The sequence below is a fragment of the Pseudophryne corroboree genome, chromosome 4 (assembly GCF_028390025.1).
Source record: "Pseudophryne corroboree isolate aPseCor3 chromosome 4, aPseCor3.hap2, whole genome shotgun sequence".
NCBI lineage: Eukaryota > Metazoa > Chordata > Amphibia > Anura > Myobatrachidae > Pseudophryne > Pseudophryne corroboree.
Genome location: NC_086447.1, coordinates 701,352,873 through 701,374,724, shown reverse-complemented (window position 1 = coordinate 701,374,724; position 21,852 = coordinate 701,352,873). Strand labels below are relative to the sequence as shown.

The following is a 21,852-nucleotide window of genomic DNA, read 5'->3' as shown; positions in this document are numbered from 1 at the left end:
GTATATGTAGTACTCCTTTTACAAAAGTCTGGACTTCAGGAACTGAAGCCAATTCTTTCTGGAAGAAAATCGACAGGGCCGAAATTTGAACCTTAATGGACCCTAATTTGAGGCCCATAGACAATCCTGTTTGCAGGAAATGTAGGAATCGACCCAGTTGAAATTCCTCCGTCGGGGCCTTCCTGGCCTCACACCACGCAACATATTTTCTCCAAATGCGGTGATAATGTTGTGCAGTCACCTCCTTCCTGGCTTTTACCAGGGTAGGGATGACCTCTTTCGGAATGCCTTTTTCCCTTAGGATTCGGCGTTCAACCGCCATGCCGTCAAACGCAGCCGCGGTAAGTCTTGGAATAGACACGGTCCCTGCTGAAGCAGGTCCCGTCTTAGAGGTAGAGGCCACGGATCTTCCGTGAGCATCTCATGAAGTTCCGGGTACCAAGTTCTTCTTGGCCAATCCGGAGCCACGAGTATCGTTCTTACTCCCCTTTGCCGTCTGCTGAGGAAGTCTGCTTCCCAGTTGTCCACTCCCGGGATGAACACAGCTGACAGTGCTAACACATGATTTTCTGCCCAGCGGAGAATCCTTGCAGCTTCTGCCATTGCCCTCCTGCTTCTTGTGCCGCCTTGTCTGTTTACGTGGGCGACTGCCGTGATGTTGTCCGACTGAATCAACACCGGCTGACCCTGAAGCAGAGGTTTTGCCAGGCTTAGAGCATTGTAGATTGCTCTTAGCTCCAGTATATTTATGTGAAGAGACGTCTCCAGGCTTGACCACACGCCCTGGAAGTTTCTTCCCTGTGTGACCGCTCCCCAGCCTCTCAGGCTGGCATCCGTGGTCACTAGGACCCAGTTCTGTATGCCGAATCTGCGGCCCTCTAACAGATGAGCACTCTGCAACCACCATAGCAGAGACACTCTTGTCCTTGTGGACAATTTTATCCGCTGATGCATCTGCAGATGCCATCCGGACCATTTGTCCAGCAGATCCCACTGAAAAGTTCGTGCATGGAATCTGCCGAATGGAATCGCTTCGTAAGAAGCTACCATTTTTCCCAGGACTCTTGTGCATTGAAGCACAGATACTTTTCCTGGTTTTAGGAGGTTCCTGACTAGATCGGATAACTCCCTGGCTTTCTCCTCCGGAAGAAATACCTTTTTCTGAACAGTGTCCAGAATCATCCCTAGGAACAACAGACGTGTCGTCGGGATCAGTTGGGATTTTGGAAAATTCAGAATCCACCCGTGTTGTTGGAGCACTACTTGGGTTAGTGCTACTCCGACCTCCAGCTGTTCTCTGGATCTTGCCCTTATCAGGAGATCGTCCAAGTAAGGGATAATTAAGACGCCTTCTCTTCGAAGAAGGATCATCATTTCGGCCATTACCTTGGTAAAGACCCGGGGTGCCGTGGACAATCCAAACGGCAGCGTCTGAAACTGATAATGACAGTTTTGGACCACGAACCTGAGGTACCCTTGGTGTGAAGGACAAATTGGAACATGAAGGTAAGCATCTTTGATGTCCAAGGACACCATAAAATCCCCTTCTTCCAGATTCGCTATCACTGCTCTGAGTGACTCCACCTTGAACTTGAATTTTTGTATGTACAGGTTCAGAGATTTTAGATTTAGAATCGGTCTTACCGAGCCGTCCGGCTTCGGTACCACAAATAGCGTGGAGTAATACCCCTGTCCCTGTTGTAGGAGGGGTACCTTGACTATCTCCTGCTGAGAATACAGCTTGTGAATGGCCTCCAATACCGTCGCCCTGTCGGAGGGAGACGTTGGCAAAGCAGACTTTAGGAAACGGCGAGGAGGGGACTTCTCGAATTCCAACCTGTAACCCTGAGATACTACCTGCAGGATCCAGGGGTCCACCTGCGAGTGAGCCCACTGTGCGCTGAAATGTTTGAGGCGACCCCCCACCGCCCCTGAGTCTGCTTGTAAGGTCCCAGCGTCATGCTGACGCCTTTGTAGAAGCCGGGGAGGGCTTCTGCTCCTGGGAAGGAGCTGCTTGTTGCAGTCTCTTACCCTTTCCTTTGCCTCGGGGCAAATAGGAATGTCCTTTTGCTCGTTTGTTCTTATAGGAACGAAAGGACTGCGGCTGAAAAGCCTGCGGCTTTTTCTGCTGGGAGGTGACCTGGGGTAAAAAGGTGGATTTTCCGGCCGTTGCCGTGGCCACCAGATCTGATAGACCGACCCCAAATAATTCCTCCCCCTTATACGGCAATACTTCCATATGTCGTTTGGAATCCGCATCACCTGACCACTGGCGCGTCCATAAACTTCTTCTGGCAGATATGGACATCGCACTTACTCTTGATGCCAGAGTGCAAATATCTCTCTGTGCATCTCGCATATAAAGAAATGCATCCTTTAACTGCTCTATAGTCAGTAAAATACTGTCCCTATCCAGGGTATCAATATTTTCAGACAGTGACTCCGACCAAGCCACGCCAGCACTGCACATCCAGGCTGAGGCGATTGCTGGTCTCAGTATAACACCCGTATGTGTGTATATACTTTTTAATGTATTCTCCAGCCTCCTATCAGCTGGATCCTTGAGGGCGGCCGTATCAGGAGACGGTAACGCCACTTGCTTTGATAAGCGTGTGAGCGCCTTATCCACCCTAGGAGGTGTTTCCCAGCGCGCCCTAACCTCTGGCGGGAAAGGGTATAATGCCAATAACTTCTTTGAAATTAGCAGTTTTCTATCTGGGGTAACCCACGCTTCATCACACACTTCATTCAGTTCCTCTGATTCAGGAAAAACTATCGGTAGTTTTTTCACACCCCACATAATACCCCTTTTTGTGGTACTTGCAGTACTTCATTGCCGTGATCATATAACGTGTGGCCCTACTGGAACATACGTTTGTTTCTTCACCGTCGACACTGGATTCAGTGTCAGTGTCTGGGTCTGTGTCGACCGACTGAGGTAAAGGGCGTTTTACAGCCCCTGACGGTGTCTGAGACGCCTGGACAGGTACTAACTGGTTTGCCGGCTGTCTCATGTCGTCAACCGACTTTTGTAGCGTGCTGACACTATCCCGTAATTCCATAAACAAAGCCATCCATTCTGGTGTCGACTCCCTAGGGGGTGACATCACCATTACAGGCAATTGCTCCGCCTCCACGCCAACATCGTCCTCATACATGTCGACACACACGTACCGACACAGCAGACACACAGGGAATGCTCTGATAGAAGACAGGACCCCACTAGCCCTTTGGGGAGACAGAGGGAGAGTTTGCCAGCACACACCCAAGCGCTATAATATATATATATATATATATATATATATATATATATATATATATATATATATATATATATATATAGGGACAACCTTAATAAGTGTGTTCCCTTTATAGCAGCTCAAATATTATAAATATCGCCAATAAGTGCCCCCCCTCTCTGTTTTTACCCTGTTTCTGTAGTGCAGTGCAGGGGAGAGTCCTGGGAGCCTTCCTCGCAGCGGAGCTGGGCAGGAAAATGGCGCTGTGTGCTGAGGAGAATAGGCCCCGCCCCCTTTTCGGCGGGCTTCTTCTCCCGGTTTTTTTGGAACCTGGCAGGGGTTAAATACATCCATATAGCCCCAGGGGCTATATGTGATATATTTTAGCCAGAATAGGTATATTACATTGCTGCCCAGGGCGCCCCCCCCGCCGCCCTGCACCCTCAGTGACCGCTGGTGTGAAGTGTGCGGAGAGCAATGGCGCACAGCTGCAGTGCTGTGCGCTACCTCATGAAGACTGAGACGTCTTCTGCCGCCGGTTTCTGGACCTCTTCTCTATTCGGCATCTGCAAGGGGGTCGGCGGCGCGGCTCCGGTGACCCATCCAGGCTGTACCTGTGATTGTCCCTCTGGAGCTAGTGTCCAGTAGCCTAAGAAGCAAATCCATCCTGCACGCAGGTGAGTTCACTTCTTCTCCCCTAAGTCCCTCGTTGCAGTGAGCCTGTTGCCAGCAGGACTCACTGAAAATAAAAAACCTAACAAACTTTTTCTAAGCAGCTCTTTAGGAGAGCCACCTAGATTGCACCCTGCTCGGACGGGCACAAAAACCTAACTGAGGCTTGGAGGAGGGTCATAGGGGGAGGAGCCAGTACACACCACCTAGTGGTCAAACTTTTAAATTTTGTGCCCTGTCTCCTGCGGAGCCGCTATTCCCCATGGTCCTGACGGAGTCCCAGCATCCACTAGGACGTCAGAGAAATAATTTAGCATTTACACTTACTTATGTTAGAATCTGTAAACACAATTTACATTATTATAAAATGCATTAAGCTGTGACTCTAAAGCATATGATCATTAATAATCAGACTAGAGCATACCTTTCTGTTGAGAGTATGTGTATCAGCTTTAATAGAAATTCACTGAACATCTGGGGGCTGGTAGAAGAGAGATGGACTTGTAGTCGTGTCAGGAACTCCTGCATTGCCTGAGTAGCAGTGGGCCCAACCTGTACCAAAATACCAACATATTACATCACTGTTAAAGAAATACCTTTACATAGATACAGATATATATAAATCACTATGAAAACACTAGTCTCAATGGATGATGGATGGACCATCAATGATTTTTTGCTATTTCTGGTTCATTCATGAATATAGACGCAACATTCCTCATTCTAATAAATACAGCACTATTGCGAGATCAGGAGAATGCAATACAAGGCAAACAAAGTGTGCAAACGTATAACTGTATGCAAGCACAACCTTGTAAGCAGATATAAACCAACTGAATTAAACCACAGTGTTATGGGGCAGATGTACTCAGTCTTGGAGAGGGATAAAGTTTAGAAAGAAAGTACCAACCATTCAGCACCTGTCAGTTTTCACACAGCCTGTAAAATGCCAGGAGCTGATTGGCTTAGTACATCTTCCCCTATGTCACAGAGTTAACTACACTATTTACATAAAAGGTGTGTATAAAATGTCTAAAAAGGCCATCCAAACTTCATGCAAAGGTACTTAATTTGTAATGTGTGTATATTGTTACTAACTTTAAATGGTGTGTAAAAGATCAACTACTGAGTAATAAACACCTCTTCCTAAAATCATGTTGTTATTCCAAGATGTGCTTCTCTCATAAAAAGCTTCACCCTACAGAAGAGTTAGCTTTTTAAGCGATCCTTTTGGTGCCCTGTGTTAAACCCAGATGCCCTGCTATACTGCAGATCTGGGTCACAGTTAAGACGTCAGAAAGAACCAGGCCCAGTCACCAGTCAAGGGGTATCTACACGTACATAGCACTCAGAAGTAAGTGGTTCCATATGTTAGCGAAGGAGTCTTCTGAGACTACTCTCCAACAGTGAGTTTCTTAGCCAAAAAGCATTTGTAACAGTTTCAGTAACAGCAGGTTACCAACAGTAAGAGTAAACACAAAACAAATCCCCACCCAGAGTGGCAACGTAAGTCCATTCTGTCACAACATTACTTGACTGGAACATTTCCCCTTGCTGGCTCTCATATGAAAATGTGCTGAGAGTAATATATATCAACAAAATACAGTATATAATAAATATATTACATTATAAACATCCGCAAATGCAGGGAGTGACAAATGGAGGATACGCATTCCACGATAATACAGTATATGGAACAACGAGTCAAACAGACTTATTCATAGGGAATAAACAGATTGCCTAAAGCGGTCTGATGATGCTTATATCCCACTTCAAGGCAAAGAAACTTCTCATCTTCATCGGCAATGCCCACTGTTAAGGCTATTAAGCCAAGGGCACTTAACTGTGATGGGAGGATCGGTGATGCTGTTGGAGTCACTGGGGTGAGGATGCCCAACATGTAAATCCCAGACAGAGGAGATAGACAAACCTTCACCACTCAACATTATAAATGAAGCTGTCATTATGCAGAAAACAAAAGAAAAGGCGGTGAGGAATTATTGAGGAGAGTGCCCCTCTGCCAACCTCCTGCCTCGTGCACTGGCGCGGAACAAAAAAAAGGAGGAGCAAAAGGAATATACTATACTATAGATGGAGACATCCTTTTGCACAGAATATATATTGTAGCTGAAGATATTTTGCACTTTTGGAAATTACTATAGCAAACTGGAGAAACAAATCATAAGCTTCCACTGCTGAAATATTATCACACCTTCACACTTTATATTTATCACAGGGCTAAAAACTCCAAGATGAATTAATATGCACAGAATAGACATTACCTGGGGGCTGTGCTGGTTGGTCCCATGGGGATTTGTTCCTGAGAGGAATTTCACAAGTACATGAAGGAGATTTGTGTCTGATACCAGCAGTTGGGCAGTGTTTTCCTGAGCTCCAATAGTGTTGCTAGGTCCAGCTATAGTATGAAAGCAGATAACACACAAGTAAATACACATCTACTGTGCGTATTTTATTTTCTTGTAGATAGAAATCACATATTTGCCCTTACCTTAATAAGTTTTGAACTATGAACCAAAACATTTGTAAGGGAAGACAAAATGTGTTAAAGGGAAGTATCGCTTTTCTTAAAATGTTCAGGCACTGAAGTGTTCCATGGCAAACCCACTGTACTGTATCCATTAGTCAGATCTGTTCCAGAGCAAGACTAGTGAGGTATGCAAATCTACAGAAGTGGTATAGACTGGATGCAATGTCTGACTGGCTAGGAGCCTTATTAATTTTAACAGTCTCTTAATCACCAGCAGCCTCACCGTACAAACCTTTCCCCAACATCTGTCCCTGTAACCGCACACACTGATACATATGCTTGATAATATGAACATGCACAGCAATTAAGTCAATGAAGTGCTTTGCTCATACCCAATCAGTGACCCAAAGCAGTAACACGGTATGCAATACCAGGAACATTTACCCTCTACCTGCCTCTTGTATAAGAAATAAGAATCTGTGCGTGAACGTGGGGGAACAAGGGGACAGGGTAGGGGGGAGGGTAGGGGGAACAGGGGTACAGACAAGCCCCACTAACATAACTTGGTAGGCCTAAAGGAGGTTGCTTGCTGTTACTTGATGCCCTAAACCAAAACAGAAGTCCCTAAGTGATTTCAGGTGAATGCAGAAACAGTGCTGTATGGAAGTTATGATAAGGAAAATGGTGATGGTAACACTGGAAGGATATACTGTATAAATTACATTAAGGAAAAGATAAGTAGAAAAAGTGAAAATTATTTTATTGGCATGAACACAATATAAAAGACATGGGGGATATTGAATTACCTGCACATACTGTCGGGTGCAAAGTATCGCTGGGGGGGGGGCTATCTAATAAGCCCCGATAAACCGGCGCATGCTGTGGCTTATCTAGAATTTTGTTTCACCTGCCTCCGGCAGGCGAAGCAAATTCCCCGATAGCAGCCCCGTTTTAATCTGAAAATGGGGCTATTTCACCTGAAAACACACAGGTTTCACTAAACCTGTGTGTTTTCAGGTGAAAATGCACTTTTTAACGGACGAGCTAACCGAACAGCCCGACTGCAAAACCCAAAGAAACATCAGTGGTTTTTACACCCAATGTCTCTTTGGGACTAATTGAATATCCCAATTACAGTGTATGTTCACTCACCGTTCAGTTGCATGTTTGTCATGAGAGTGAGGCTGTGAAGCACAAGGCACCATGTCCGAAGCAAAGTATTTGGATGCCAGGCCAGGACTGTTAAAAAGCTTGTTATAGAAGCTAAAATAACCAAAAGATATAAAACAGATTAATGTTCAGACATACACATAGCCATAAAGGATAGCAGCTAACCAGTAAGAGAGCTTGGGAAGACGCCACACTTAATAAGCATCAACCGTACAGCAAAGCACGCTGCAACATTACCAGTGCTCCCCATAGTATGACATTTCCATGGAATAAAGTCTTCTACCAGGTATTACATACACGTCTGTCTGTCAAAAATAAAATAACTACCAACCTTCCGCAATATTTCAATATTTTTAAGTTTCAGAAGCTTGTCAGAAAGCTGAATATAAAAACAAAAGTGACATAGGGTCGGATTCTGAGTCGGCCACAGAGGCATCTGTGTATTATGCTAATGCCGGAGCAGATTTCCTTAATACTGAGATGCCAGCTTTCAGCTTCTTTAAAAACTGTGCAATTCTGCCTCGGAGCGTCTTTAGGTGCGCCATCGGTGCATCACTGGACGCACCTTCGGCACTTGCATCAGTCCTATGGCAGCTGCAGAGTCACTGTATGACTTCCTTTGTGAGCTGTTCTACCTCTTTACACTCAGCCACATTTGGCAACACATGCCCACGTCTGCTTAGAGCATGCCCCCTCTTACCTCCCAGATATGCCCACTAAAATCACAGACTCTGCTTCCGAATCTGTACTGTGTCTTCTGTAAGCAGTAACAAACAGGATGCATGCGCAGAATTACAACATTGGCCGTTGGCATGCAACATCGCCACTGCATCAACCTCTGGATAAGGACTAGAATGTGGTTACTCTGACACCCTGCTAGGGAGGGGGCTTTACAGATGTGTTGATTTTCCTCTTCACGTTAGTATCCCACTATCAACAACTACTCCTGCTGGTGATACTTGGAAAATAGATACTTGCCATCAACCAAAGTGGTGCGTCCAGTTGTGATGGAATTATTGTTGCCACAAACAGGCTTTTTTACTCTTATTTTGTAGCAGCCATTTTTGACACGTGTGACCAACTCCAACAGATCTTCTGCACTCTGTCCCTCACTGGGCTAGTAAGATTACTAAATCTCTGTAAATTCATCTCCATATGTCTGGGAAGCATGTTAGAATCCTGGTCTCTGATTGAGACCAAACTTAGAGAAGCTTGGGCTGTGGGACACGTCACATAGCCATAACCATGTGGTGATGACTTCTGTCAAGCTGGTGCTTCTGTCAAATTGTGCAAACAGTCATCTGGGCAGCTAAATTGAACAGGAAAAGGTTCCCTGTCCAGCACCAATGCCTTCACCATTGGTGGGCACATGGGCAAATGCAGGATATTTCAGGCGGGTGGGTGGGTTAAATACACACCATAATGTGTCAGATGGGATTCTACCTGCCGTAATGTGACAAAAGGAGCTCTACCTGCCGTAATGTGTCAGAGGGGATTCTCCCTGCCGTAATGTGTCAGAGGGGATTCTACCTGCCGTAATGTGACAAAAGGAGCTCTACCTGGCGTAATGTGTCAGAGGGGATTCTCCCTGCCGTAATGTGTCAGAGGGGATTCTACCTGCCGTAATGTGTCAGAGGGGATTCTACCTGCCGTAATGTGACAAAAGGAGCTCTACCTGCCGTAATGTGTCAGAGGGGATTCTACCTGCCGTAATGTGTCAGAGGGGATTCTACCTGCCGTAATGTGTCAGAGGGGATTCTACCTGCCGTAATGTGACAAAAGGAGCTCTACCTGCCGTAATGTGTCAGAGGGGATTCTACCTGCCGTAATGTGTCAGAGGGGATTCTACCTGCCGTAATGTGACAAAAGGAGCTCTACCTGCCGTAATGTGTTAGAGGGGATTCTACCTGCCGTAATGTTTCAGAGGGGATTCTACCTGCCGTAATGTGACAAAAGGAGCTCTACCTGCTGTAATGTGTCAGAGAGGATTCTACCTGCCGTAATGTGTTAGAGTGGATTCTACCTGCTGTATTGTGTCAAAGTGGATTCTACCTGGCATAATATGTGTAAGTGGCACTACTGTTTGGCGTAACTTGAATAATGGAGTCTACTGTGCAATATATAATAATATGAATTGGTATTATTTTGTGGCCACGTCCCTTCCCCATGAAGCCACCCCTATATTTTTGGCGCACACCTACGACGCGCACTGGCCCTGTTTTGAATATTGGGGGTGGGGGGAATTTAGGGGAGGGGCGCCGATGCGGTTTCTTGCACACAGCGCTAAAATGTCTAGTTACGGTACTGCTTGTGACAGTATCTCATTGATTGCTGCCAGTTAAACCTGACAGGATGGACTTTGCTTTACCATGCTGCAAAGTTCAATTTTATAGTTTCTCTTCCGGTCATTTTATGTTAATTTACTACAGGTGTAACTTGGCCACTAACGTAATGTCCCAGTTGAATTTAAACAGCCACTGCTACCAAATGGATCCTTCACTGTGTGCTCTTGGTGATGTGTAGCTTCTGAAGCACTTATTTTGCCATTGACTGTGGCTGGATTCTCCTTGCCACTTAATTTTGGATCGTGATTGTTGGCAGCAGGCAGAAAATAGACTCAGGGCATGGGCTGAACCATACCTCCCAACATGACCCTCTCCAGGAGGGACACAATGCTCTGCTTCTGGACTTTTTTTCTAAATTTCTGATTGCCGACACATGTTTTGAACAGGATAATGGATAAGAAAGGTGTGTCAGCACAGGTGATGGCAATCATAAATTAAGAGGGAAGTCCAGGAGCAGAGCATTCTGTCCCTCCTGGAGAGAGTCATGTTGGGAGGTATGGCTGAACACAGGACAGCCATGGGATGGTTGTGCGTGTTGGTGCTCATCTGTAGGCAACAGGAATATAGGTAGAGTGTCTTACTGCATCAGAACACTATTACTAGGAACAGTAATGTGTAATGCTCATCAACAGCTGTTAAAAAATCTGAGTGTCCAATTACCACCAGAGTAATCCATACATTTAATCTACTGATGTTAAATGAGTGTAAGCCCATCCTGTCAACATGAGATGTCAATTTAATATATGCAGCAAACAATACAGAAACCCAAGTATATTAGTGGTTCTCAAACTCTGTCAACAGGACACCAAACCGTTCACATTTTCCAGGTCACCTAGCAGATGCACAGGTGTATTCACTACTCACTGACACATTTACAAGTTCCACAGGTGGAGCTAATTCACTTCTGATTCTGTGAGGAGACCTGACAAACATGAACCATTTCTGTTTGGGGCTCTGGGGACAGAGTTTGAAGACCTATGCATTAGATTATTAGAAATAACATTATTTACATTTATATATGTTTGATACCACATCACGTCAAATAGGAAACAATTGTATAAACAATGTATATCTGTCCAAAAAAGCAATCAATAACCCCACTAGTATGAAAAGACAGAACACAAAACAAAATCAAGTTTTTCTATTACGACCAATAGAAATGCAGAGTGAGCCAATAATAGGATTTTAATACCTACCGGTAAATCCTTTTCTCCTAGTCCGTAGAGGATGCTGGGGACACTTCAAGAACCATGGGCACTTTAAGACTTTGAATGGGTGTGAACTGGCTCCTCTCTCTATGCCACTCCTCCAGACTCCAGTTATAGGAACTGCGCCCAGGGAGACGGACATTTAGAGGAAAATTATTTATTGTTAAACTAACGGTGAGATACATACCAGCTCACACCACAAACACGCCGTACAACATGGCATTCAACAGAAATCCAGTCAACGGCATGAACAATGTCAGCAACAGGCTGACCATAACAGAAACACAACTCGTGTATAACATGACCAATAACTAATAAGTAATTACTGCAGATAGAGTCCGCACTGGGACAGGCGCCCAGCATCCTCTACGTACTAGGAAAAAAGGATTTACCAGTAGGTATTAAAATCCTATTTTCACATAAGTCCTAGAGGATGCTGCGGACACTTCAAGAACCATGGGGTTATACCAAAGCTCCAGAACGGGCGGGAGAGTGCGGATGACTCTGCAGCACCGATTGACCAAACCTGAGGTCCTCATCAGCCAGGGTGTCAAATTTGTAAAATTTCGCAAACGTGTTTGCACCCGACCAAGTAGCTGCTCGGCAAAGTTGTAACACAGAGACCCCCCGGGAAGCCGCCCAGGATGAGGCCACCTTTCTGGTAGAGTGGGCCTTCACTGATTTTGGCAACGGCAAACCAAACGTAGAATGAGCATTCTGAATTGTAGTACAGATCCAACGCGCAATAGTCTGCTTAGAAGCAGGATTCCCAATCTTGTTGGGAGCATGCAGGACAAACAAAGCGCCTGTTTTCTTAAGTTGAGCCGTCCTGGCGACATAAATCTTCAAAGCCCTAACCACATCGAGGGATTTTGACTCCGAGAAAGCGGCAGTAGCCACAGGCACCACAATAGGGTGGTTCATGTGGAACGATGAAACCACCTTCGGAAGAAACTGTTGACGAGTCCTCAACTCTGCTCTATCTTCATGGACGATTAAATATGGGCTCTTGTGAGACAAGGCCGCTAACTCAGACACCCGCCTTGCGGATGCCAAGGCCAACAGCATGACCACTTTCCATGTGAGAAATTTTAACTCTATCTTCTGTAAAGGTTCAAACCAATGTGATTGAAGGAACTGCAACACCACGTTAAGATCCCACGGTGCCACCGGGGGCACAAATGGAGGTTGGATGTGCAGCATGCCTTTCACGAAAGTCTGAACTTCCGGGAGAGAAGCCAATTCTTTTTGAAAGAAAATTGAAAAGGCCGAAATTTGTACTTTAATTGAGCCCAACTTTAGGCCCGCATCCACACCAGCTTGCAGAAAATGGAGAAACCGGCCTAGCTGAAATTCTTCCGTAGGAACCCTCTTGGACTCACCAAGACACATATTTTCTCCAAATACGGTGATAATGTTTAGCCGTTGCTTCTTTTCTAGCCCGAAGAAGTGTGGGAATGACTTCACTAGGATCCGGCGTTCAACCGCCAAGCCGTCAAACAAAGCCGCGGTAAGTCTTGATACACGCACGGCCCCTGCTGTAACAGATCCTCTCGTAGAGGAAGAGGCCAAGGATTTCCTACGATTAATTCCTGAAGATCTGGATACCAAGCCCTTATTGGCCAGTCCGGAACAATGAGTATCGCCTGAACCTTTGTCCTTCTTATGATCTTCAGTACCTTTGAAATGAGCGGAAGCGGAGGGAAGACGTACACCGACTGAAACACCTACGGTGTCACTAGGGTGTCCACTGCTATTGCTTGAGGGTCTCTCGACCTGGAACAATATCTCTGAAGTTTCTTGTTGAGGCGAGACGCCATCATGTCTATTTGAGGAATTCCCCAAATACTTGTCACTTATGCGAAGACCTCTTGATGAAGACCCCACTCTCCCGGATGGAAATCGTGTATGCTGAGGAAGTCTGCTTCCCAGTTGTCCACTCCTGGAATGAATATCGCCGACAGAGCGATTGTATGTCTTTCCGCCCAGCGGAGAACTTCTGTGGCCTCTGCCCTTGCCGCTCTGCTCTTTGTTCCGCCCTGGCGGTTTATGTGCGCCACCGCTGTTATATTGTCCGACTGTATCAGGACAGGCAGGTTGCGAAAAAGATGTTCCGCTTGAAGAAGGCCGTTGTAAATGGCCCTTAACTCCAACACGTTTATGTGTAGAGAAACTTCCTGGCTTGACCATCTTCCCTGGAAAGTTTCCCCTTGTGTGACCGCTCCCCAGCCTCGGAGACTCGCATCCGTGGTAATTAGGATCCAATCCTGGATCCCGAACCTGCGTCCCTCTAGGAGGTGAGAGCTGTGCAGCCACCACAGGAGCGAGATTCTGGTCTTTGAGGACAGGATTATTTTCCGGTGCATGTGCAGATGGGATCCGGACCACTTGTCCAACAGATCCCACTGAAACACTCTGGCATGGAACCTGCCAATTGGAATGGCCTCGTAGGCCGCAACCATCTTCCCCAGCAACCGAGTGCATTGATGGATTGACACTCGCTGGTTTCAGAATTTGTTTGACCAGACTCTGAATTTACAGAGCCTTCTCTTCTGGAAGGAAAACTCTCTGTAATTCCGTGTCCAGAATCATTCCCGAAAACGACAGTCATTTTGTCGGACTCAACTGTGACTTTGGCAAGTTTAGGAGCCAACCGTGTTGTTGCAGAACTGACAAGGAAGTCGTAATGCTCTGCAGCAATCGCTCCCTGGATCTCGCCTTTATCAGGAGATCGTCCAAGTACGGGATAATTGTGACTCCTGGCTTGCGCAGGAGAACCATCATTTCCGCCATTACTTTGGTGAAAACCCTCGGAGCCGTGGACAGACCAAACTGGTAATGACAATCCTGAAAGGCAAACCTCAGGTAAGCCTGATGCGGAGGATATATGGGGATGTGTAAGTAGGCCTCCTTTATGTCGACCGACACCATAAAATCCCCTTCTTCCAGACTGGAGATCACTGCTCGGAGAGACTCCATCTTGAACTTGAACTTTTTTAGACAGAAATTGAGGGATTTTAGGTTCAGAATTGGTCTGACCGAGCCGTCCGGCTTTGGGGCCACGAACAGGCTCGAATAAAAGCCCTCTCCCTGTTGTGACGGGGGCACCTTGATAATCACTTGATTTTGACACAGCTTTTGTATTGCATCGCATACCACCTCCCTGTCCGGAGGAGAAGCTGGTAAGGCCGATTTGAAAAATCGTCGAAGGGGAATGTCTTGAAACTCTAGTTTGTACCCTTGGGACACTATTTCCAACACCCATGGGTCCAGGCCCGAACGAACCCAGAACTGACTGAAGAGTTGGAGATGTGCCCCCGCCGGTGCAGACTCCTGCAGAGTAGCCCCAGCGTCATGCGGTGGATTTGGCAGAAGCCGGGGCGGACTTCTGCACCTGGGACCCTGCCACAGCAGGAGATCTTTTACCTTTACCTCTTCCTCTATTAGCAAGGAAGGAATAACTTCGGCCCTTTTTGTATTTATTTGGCCGAAAGGACTGCATCTGAAACTGATGTTTTCTTTTGCTGTGGAGGAACATAAGACAAAAGACGACTTACCCGCGGTAGCCGTAGATACCAAATCGGCGAGACCGTCACCAAACAAGACGCTACCTTTATATGGGAGAGACTCCATAGGTTTCTTTGAGTCAGCATCAGCATTCCATTGATGAATCCACAATGCCCTCCTAGCTGAAATAGCCATAGCATTGGCTTTTGATCCCAAAATGCCAATATCTCAAGCAGCTTCCTTCAGGTATGCTGCGGCATCCCTGATATAACCCAGCGTTAAAATGAAACTATCCCTATCTAGGGTATCTGTAACAGGACGGTCCCGTACGAAAGCACTCGCCGCTTTCGCGTCCCGTCTCCTGCGCACAGAATGGAGGGTCAGGTCACACGAGGCCTGACCACATAGGGGATTCCCTCTTACCGTCAGTAACCGCCTGTTACTGACTCCACCCACTGTGCTGTGGGCGGGTTTATGCTGCCACCACCAAACTCCTAACCTGCCGTGGCGTTTGGAACCACGGTTCTGCTCTGTATGTGCCGACGCACTGCCTTACCACACCTGTGTGGTGTTGACGAATCCCCACTAGCCACTTGCTAGGCCTCTACCGGTAGCTGGCGGAAGGCGGAACTTGGAGACGTTAGGTGCTTTCCTGGACAGCCGGAGGACGGGGCTATGTTTGGCATAACCCTGTAGGTCACAAGATGAAGCAATCTTCTTGAGGCAGATGAGATGTTTATTTGCTCAATAATAGCCTTAAAAAGACTCTTCCCTATTGCTAGGGGCAACAGCATACAGCAAGATGTTCCAGCAGAATAAAGATGGTACAACTACAATCTGGAGGCTCACAGGCATCCTCTTTTTAGCTCAGTTCTACACACAGTACCACAGGGGGGTAAGCCCTCCCTGTCTTCTCCAACCAATCAGGTTATCGCAGAAAATATAAATAAATACAAGTTACATTTCAAAAGTTAAGAATTCGATAAAGCACATTCCTGCTCCTCTTCATATATAACCAAACCAGTGTGCTTTCCCAAACACAATCTGATTATCATGTTCCTGTCTCTTTCACAAATGTAAATGTAACTTGCATTTCAATTGCATTCACCCTCTCACACATAGACAACGTTTTTATACTGTAAATTAAACATAATCTGCATCACACATAATGCAGCCTAAGAAATGTTACATCAAACTGTTGTTGAATGAAACCCACTAGTTTGCATTTGTAAAACACAATCTGATTAACATGTTCCTGTCTTCTCTAACATCTCCATGCAAACCCAGTTCACACAATATTCAGAGAAGACAGCAAACAAATCCTTTCATCTGCATGTGTCTATAAAGTTACACAGAGACACATCTCAATCTCAAAGAAATGGCTTGTCCATACACCCCTTTCCAGGTGCCAGGGTCATCAGCATCTCAATTCCTAGGTGAGAAGCTTCCAAGGCCATTTGTCCACAAACGTAAATGCATTTTAAAACCAACACAGCTTACACATTCCTTATAAGTGCTGGCATTTGCATGCAATGTAAATGTGCAATCCTACAACTGTGCCTATTGCATAAAATATAACCTTGGTGAAAACACAGTATTAAATAGATTTTTAAATACCCGGTGCCTAGCACCCACACTACATCTAAAGATGGCACTTAGCACCAGTGCACAGTTTAAAAGTGGCGCCAAGCGCCCATTGTCCTTGAATATGGCGCCGGTCACTGAGGGTTAACCCCTTCAGTACCGCGCCGCCATTGTCCACGTGGGCTGGGGGTCTCTCCAGCCACAGTATCTATATCAGATGACAAGTTATCTGCCCACTTTTCGATAGCACTACTCACCCATGCAGATGCAATGGGTTGGTCTGAGCAGAGTACCTGTGGTGACGTAAATGGATTTTAACGTATTTTCCTGTCTACGATCTGCAGGCTCCTTAAGGGCTGCCATGTCCGGAGACGGTAACGCCACCTTTTTTGATAACCTTGACAGGGCCTTGTCCACAATGGGGGATGACTCCCATTTATCCCTATCCACAGAGGGGAACAGATACGTCACCTGGATCCTTTTGGGAATCTGAAACTTTTTATCAGGCTTTTCCCACATTTTATAAAAAAACGTATTCAGTTCATGAGAGGGCGGAAACTTTACATCAGGTTTCTTTCCCTTATACATACAGACCCTAGTATCAGGAACCGCAGGGTCCTCAGTGATATGCAACACTTCTTTTATTGCCACAATCATGTACTGAATGTTCTTAGCCAATTTTGGGTCTAATCTGGTCTCATTATAGTCGACACTGGAGTCAGTGTGTGTCGGTATCTGTGTCCGGCAACTGAGCGAACGAACGTTTGTGACCCAGAGGGGGTTTGGACCTGTGATAACACATCCTCCACAGACTTCTTCCATGCCTGGTTCTGAGAGTCAGATTTATCCCATCTCTTATTAATAAGAGCCACATTAGCATTTAAGGCATTCAACAATTTACACAATCAGGGGTCGGCGGTGCCGACAGGGTCACTCCCACAGCCGTTTCTGCCCCTAACACAGTCTCCTCCTGGGAAGAGCACTCAGCCTCAGACATTCCGACACATGTGTACCGACACCTACAGACACACAGGGCAAATAGGGGACAGACCCACAGTAAAGCCTGTTAGAGAAACACAGAGGGAGTTTGCCAGCTCACAACCCAGCGCTCAATCCCGGTTCTGACAACTTAATATTAAGCCAGCGTCTCTGCAGCTTCTGTGAGAGAAAATGGCGCTGATGAGAGCTGTGAGGGCTAAGCCCCGCCCCCTTAATGGGGGTGCTTCAGACCCACTATTTTTTTAATAAATTATTCTGGCGGGGGTACAGACTAAGTGCCCATGCACTCTATTCCACTTCTGCCAGCTTGAAAAAGAGGTTTTTATGTTGCCCAGGGTGCCGCCGCCGCCCCCCCCTGCACCCTGCAGTGCCGCTGTGTGAGTGGGAGCATGGCGTGCAGCGCGATCGCCGTGCGGTACCTCAAAGCAGTCACTGAAGTCTTCAGATCTTCTTCTACTCACCTGTCTTCTGACTTCTGGCTCTGCAAGGGGGGGGGGGGGATGGCGGTCTCTGGGAGTGAACCCCTAGGCGTACCTAGTGTTCCAGACCCTCAGGATCTAATGGTGTCCTGTAGCCAAGAAGCCGAGCCTTTAAACTCATCAGAAGTAGGTCTGACTTCTCTCCCCTAAGTCCCACGATGCAGGGAGACTATTGCCAGTAGTCCTCCCTGAAAATAAAAAACCTAACAAAGTCTTTTCAGAGAAACTCAGTAAAGCTCCTCGGTGTGCATCCAGTCTGCCTGGGCACAGAATCTAACTGGAGTCTGGAGGAGGGGCATAGAGGGAGGAGCCAGTTCACACCCATTCAAAGTCTTAAAGTGCCCATGTCTCCGGCGGATCCCGTCTATACCCCATGGTTCTTGAAGTGTCCCCAGCATCCTCTAGGACGTATGAGAAAATATTTATTCATTCACTAAAACACAATATACTAGTCAGAGCTATTCAACATGCGTCCCTCCAGCTGTTGTAGAACTAAACATCCCAGCATGCCCTTCCACAGTTTTGCTATTCGTGCATGGTCAAACTGTGGCATGGGATGCTGTGATTTATAGTTCCACCACAGATGGAGGTCAGCATGTTGAATTTGCCTTCACTAGAGGGAGGTGTATGAATCGGTATCAGTTTGGATGGTCGACCGTGTTATGGTCGACAGTCATTAGGTTGACCACTATTGGTCGACATGGATACATGATCGACACGTGAAAATAGCCAACACGACAGGTCGACATATGAAAAGGTCGATATGGCTTTTTTTATTTTTTTTTATAGATTTTTAGATTTGTCATACTTTACCATCCACGTGGACTACGATTGGGAACTGTAACCTGTGCCAAGTGCAGCGGTAGCGGAGCGAGGCACCTGCCCGCAGCATGGCGAGCGAAGCAAGCCATGCAAGGGGACGATGTACACTAATTGGGGTTCGTGGTCATGTTACGGAAAAAACAACACCAAAAACAGTTTAAAAATTCATGTCGACCTTTTCGTGTGTCGACCTGTCATGTGTCGACCATTTTCATGTGTCAACCATTTTCATGTGTCAACCATTTATCTAGGTCAACCATGTCAGTGTCGACCAATAGTCGTCAACCTAATGACTGTCGACCTTAATATGGTGGACAATTCATACCGGAACTGTATGAATCACCTTTTACTTACAGTATGTAAAAAACAGGTGGTAGCATTCAACCAGTTGCAATAAGGATAATGTGCTGTGATAACGGACAGTATGTTCTGTCTTGCAAGCCAAACTGAGCTGCTATGAATCACCTCTAGTTCTACAGTTTGCCAGAATTCTAATCGAGGTGATATACATCAGCTAAGTGGCATTATACAAAATAGGAGTATATTCAATTGAAGTCGAAAGCTGCGGTCTGTCGAAAAGATGGCAGTTTCTGACTTTTTTAGGTCAGAAGGGGTTTCGACCTATTCAGTCTAACCCCAAATTATTCAACAAGTCGAGGAATTCAAATTGTCGAAAAGCACGTGGATCGGCGGAATAGCTGCCGATCCGCGTGCGTCTGTCGAAAAACCCCTTTTCGACCATCTCAATTTGACTTTAAAAAAAGTCAATTGAGATGCGGGAGCTGAGACAGGGGGAGAGTCGCGGACAGACGGGGGAGAGCAGCGCTACAGCAGTGGCTATAGCAGCGTAGCTGGAGGATGTTTCACATCCGCCGCTCACAGCAGCGTCCACCCGGCTCCAGCAAGCAAAACTTCAATTGCTGGAGCCGGGTGGACACTGCCGTGAGTGGCGGCTGTGACACATCCTCCTGCTACGCTGCTGTAGCGCTGCTCTCCCCGGTCTGCCCGCGGCTCTCCCCCCATCTCAGCTCCCGTATCTCAATTCGAATTTTTTTAAAGTCGAATTGAGATGGCATTGAAGAGCCCTGGTCGGATCCATTCCAACAAATGAAGGTCGGGATGAATATACCCCATAGAGGTAAAGTAGAACTACAGTACGGTGTTTCACATCCTTCAGATATTGTGTGGCTTCAAAAATTTTCAAACCTTTGAATTTGTATGAAAAGAAATATAAGTCCAAATGCACAACATACAGGAACTGTATAACCTACCCCCCCTAATGCTGAAGAAAACAAATAGGCTTAGCACTCCCTACTGGAAATATAACAACCTTTCAGGACTGGAGGGAAGCTCCACACAAAATGGTATACAGATGTGTCCTCTTATATCTTTGCTCCTTGTGCTATAAAGAACGTTACACAACGCTTGAGTGCAGGGTGACTCTGTAGTGCAGAGAGTTTATATTTTTTAGATTTTTCCGTGGAAATGCGTCTTAGTCACAAAGTAATGCAATAGGACGCATTTTCGCAGAAAAAAAAAAAAAAAAAAGAAGCTCAGTGTTAAGAGTCTCGCCACGGCGTGGAGCGACTTGAAGGGCTGTTTAGCGTGCAGTGAGGATGTAAGATGACACATCTGTATGTCCCAGTAGTTTGTCAGTAAATGCAGAATTTCAGAAGTCGGCCTAATCTTTTCTGTAACAGCAGTTCAAACACTTAAGGGTCTTGCTTCACAGAGAAATCACTTAAAAGAACTAGATCCTAATGGAGTCACAGGCTTATCATAAATTGAGTTCTTAAACATGTTAACCCGGGAATATGCAGTCATCCTCTTCCAACACCCTTAGAGACCTTTCAGTGTGGTCACCACGGCCTCTCCATCCACAACCAACACGCTTTAACTAGAGGTCTTTTTGTGTGGAACATTTTGTCTTCTGAGTGACCCTTCCCTCCGGTCCTAAAAGGTTATAATATTTAGAATAGGGAGCGCTAAGCCCATTTGCTCTTTCTTTTAAAATTGTATACCTAGATTATTATGAACCAATCTGGGAAGGTTCCAATCAACACCCCTCAAGAAAAACACATTTCCAGAGACCACACTTTTATATACGCCGTTCAACTCGACACGAAGCATAGGACTACTACACATCATGCCAATGGTAATCAGGTCTGGAGAGAGATGATGGGTGAATCAAGAACATGATGAGGCAATGGTGAACACCAGAAGTTGCTTATGCTCAAAAACTAAACTTGAGTAAAAAATGTTATGTCATTATTTTAAGGATCACAGTATAATTATGTATTTTATATAAACAGATAAATGCATCTTAGTTTTAATAGGCAACGAAAACAACTCCATTTTACCTTGGTTTAAGGAGATCACTGGTACTCTAATAGCATTGTATAAGAACAGGTCTCCAACATTTTCTTTACACCCATTCCAACTAGAATTCAGGCTCAATGTGAGCCATAATTGTAGGAGAGACTCGAGCTGCAATAAAACAAATAAAAAGGAGTTTATGGAACAGGCGGCTTTTGAAGAGACAAGATGTCTAATGTTTAGAACATGGACAGAGATTTATATTGGTAGTAGCATTCAACTCTTAATAACCCATTACGTAATGGGACTTAAAGGGAAAAAACACCTTTCTTAGATTAATTTACTTACATTTTATAAAATGAAAAGAAAAATATTTAATATATGTTATTTAGTTATAACTGCAGAAATTATGGGTGATAATTCTACTATACCAATATATAAAGACAAATGGTAACCTATACAGATAGTATAGCATGTAATGATTTACCTGTACATGATGCACTTGCAGCATGGAAAATAGCTTGTTAAAACAAGCACTCAGCATGGGAATGGAAGACGACTGAACAATTAGTTGATTCGACTGACTGGATGCATAAAGTCCTCGTAATAAAGAGTCATCTGTTCCGCTTGAAGGCTGTGATACTTGGGAACAAGTTAATTGACTTTATATGTCCTACCACCACTAAAAAAAGCAGCAATTTGCACAAATCCTCAAATTACACTGCAGGTTTAAGCAGTGTAACTACAGTATGATGTGGTGATAGTAGACAATACTTTGCTTAGCAGAGAAAGTCACATTCTTCCTGTTGACAGTCACTGAAGGGACAGACAGCAGCATTGCCAAGCTGTTCTATGGTAACATCATAATATATTAGCAAAATAATAAATTGGGGTTTACAGTATATATAGTTAATACACAAATCTTATTTTCTTCCCTTCAACTTGAATGATTTTAAACTGAACATGCACACCAAAACCTCTTACACACCCTTGAAAATGCCTATTTGGTCGCATTATCACTTT

The 21,852-nt window shown here is 45.5% G+C and overlaps 1 protein-coding gene across 9 annotated transcripts in view; it reads right to left on the bottom strand.

The window, feature by feature from the left end:
• The window catches only part of BIRC6 (baculoviral IAP repeat containing 6), a 771,630-nt gene that overhangs the window by 379,604 nt on the left and 370,174 nt on the right, over nt 1-21,852 (bottom strand). For all 9 annotated transcript variants that reach the window (XM_063917949.1, XM_063917953.1, XM_063917952.1 and 6 more), the window contains 5 exons: nt 21,317-21,471; nt 20,874-21,000; nt 7,552-7,662; nt 6,194-6,327; nt 4,336-4,463 (listed from right to left, as the gene is read on the bottom strand). In XM_063917949.1, coding sequence (XP_063774019.1) covers nt 4,336-4,463; nt 6,194-6,327; nt 7,552-7,662; nt 20,874-21,000; nt 21,317-21,471 — 655 coding nt within the window. The remainder of the gene's footprint in view (nt 1-4,335; nt 4,464-6,193; nt 6,328-7,551; nt 7,663-20,873; nt 21,001-21,316; nt 21,472-21,852) is intronic.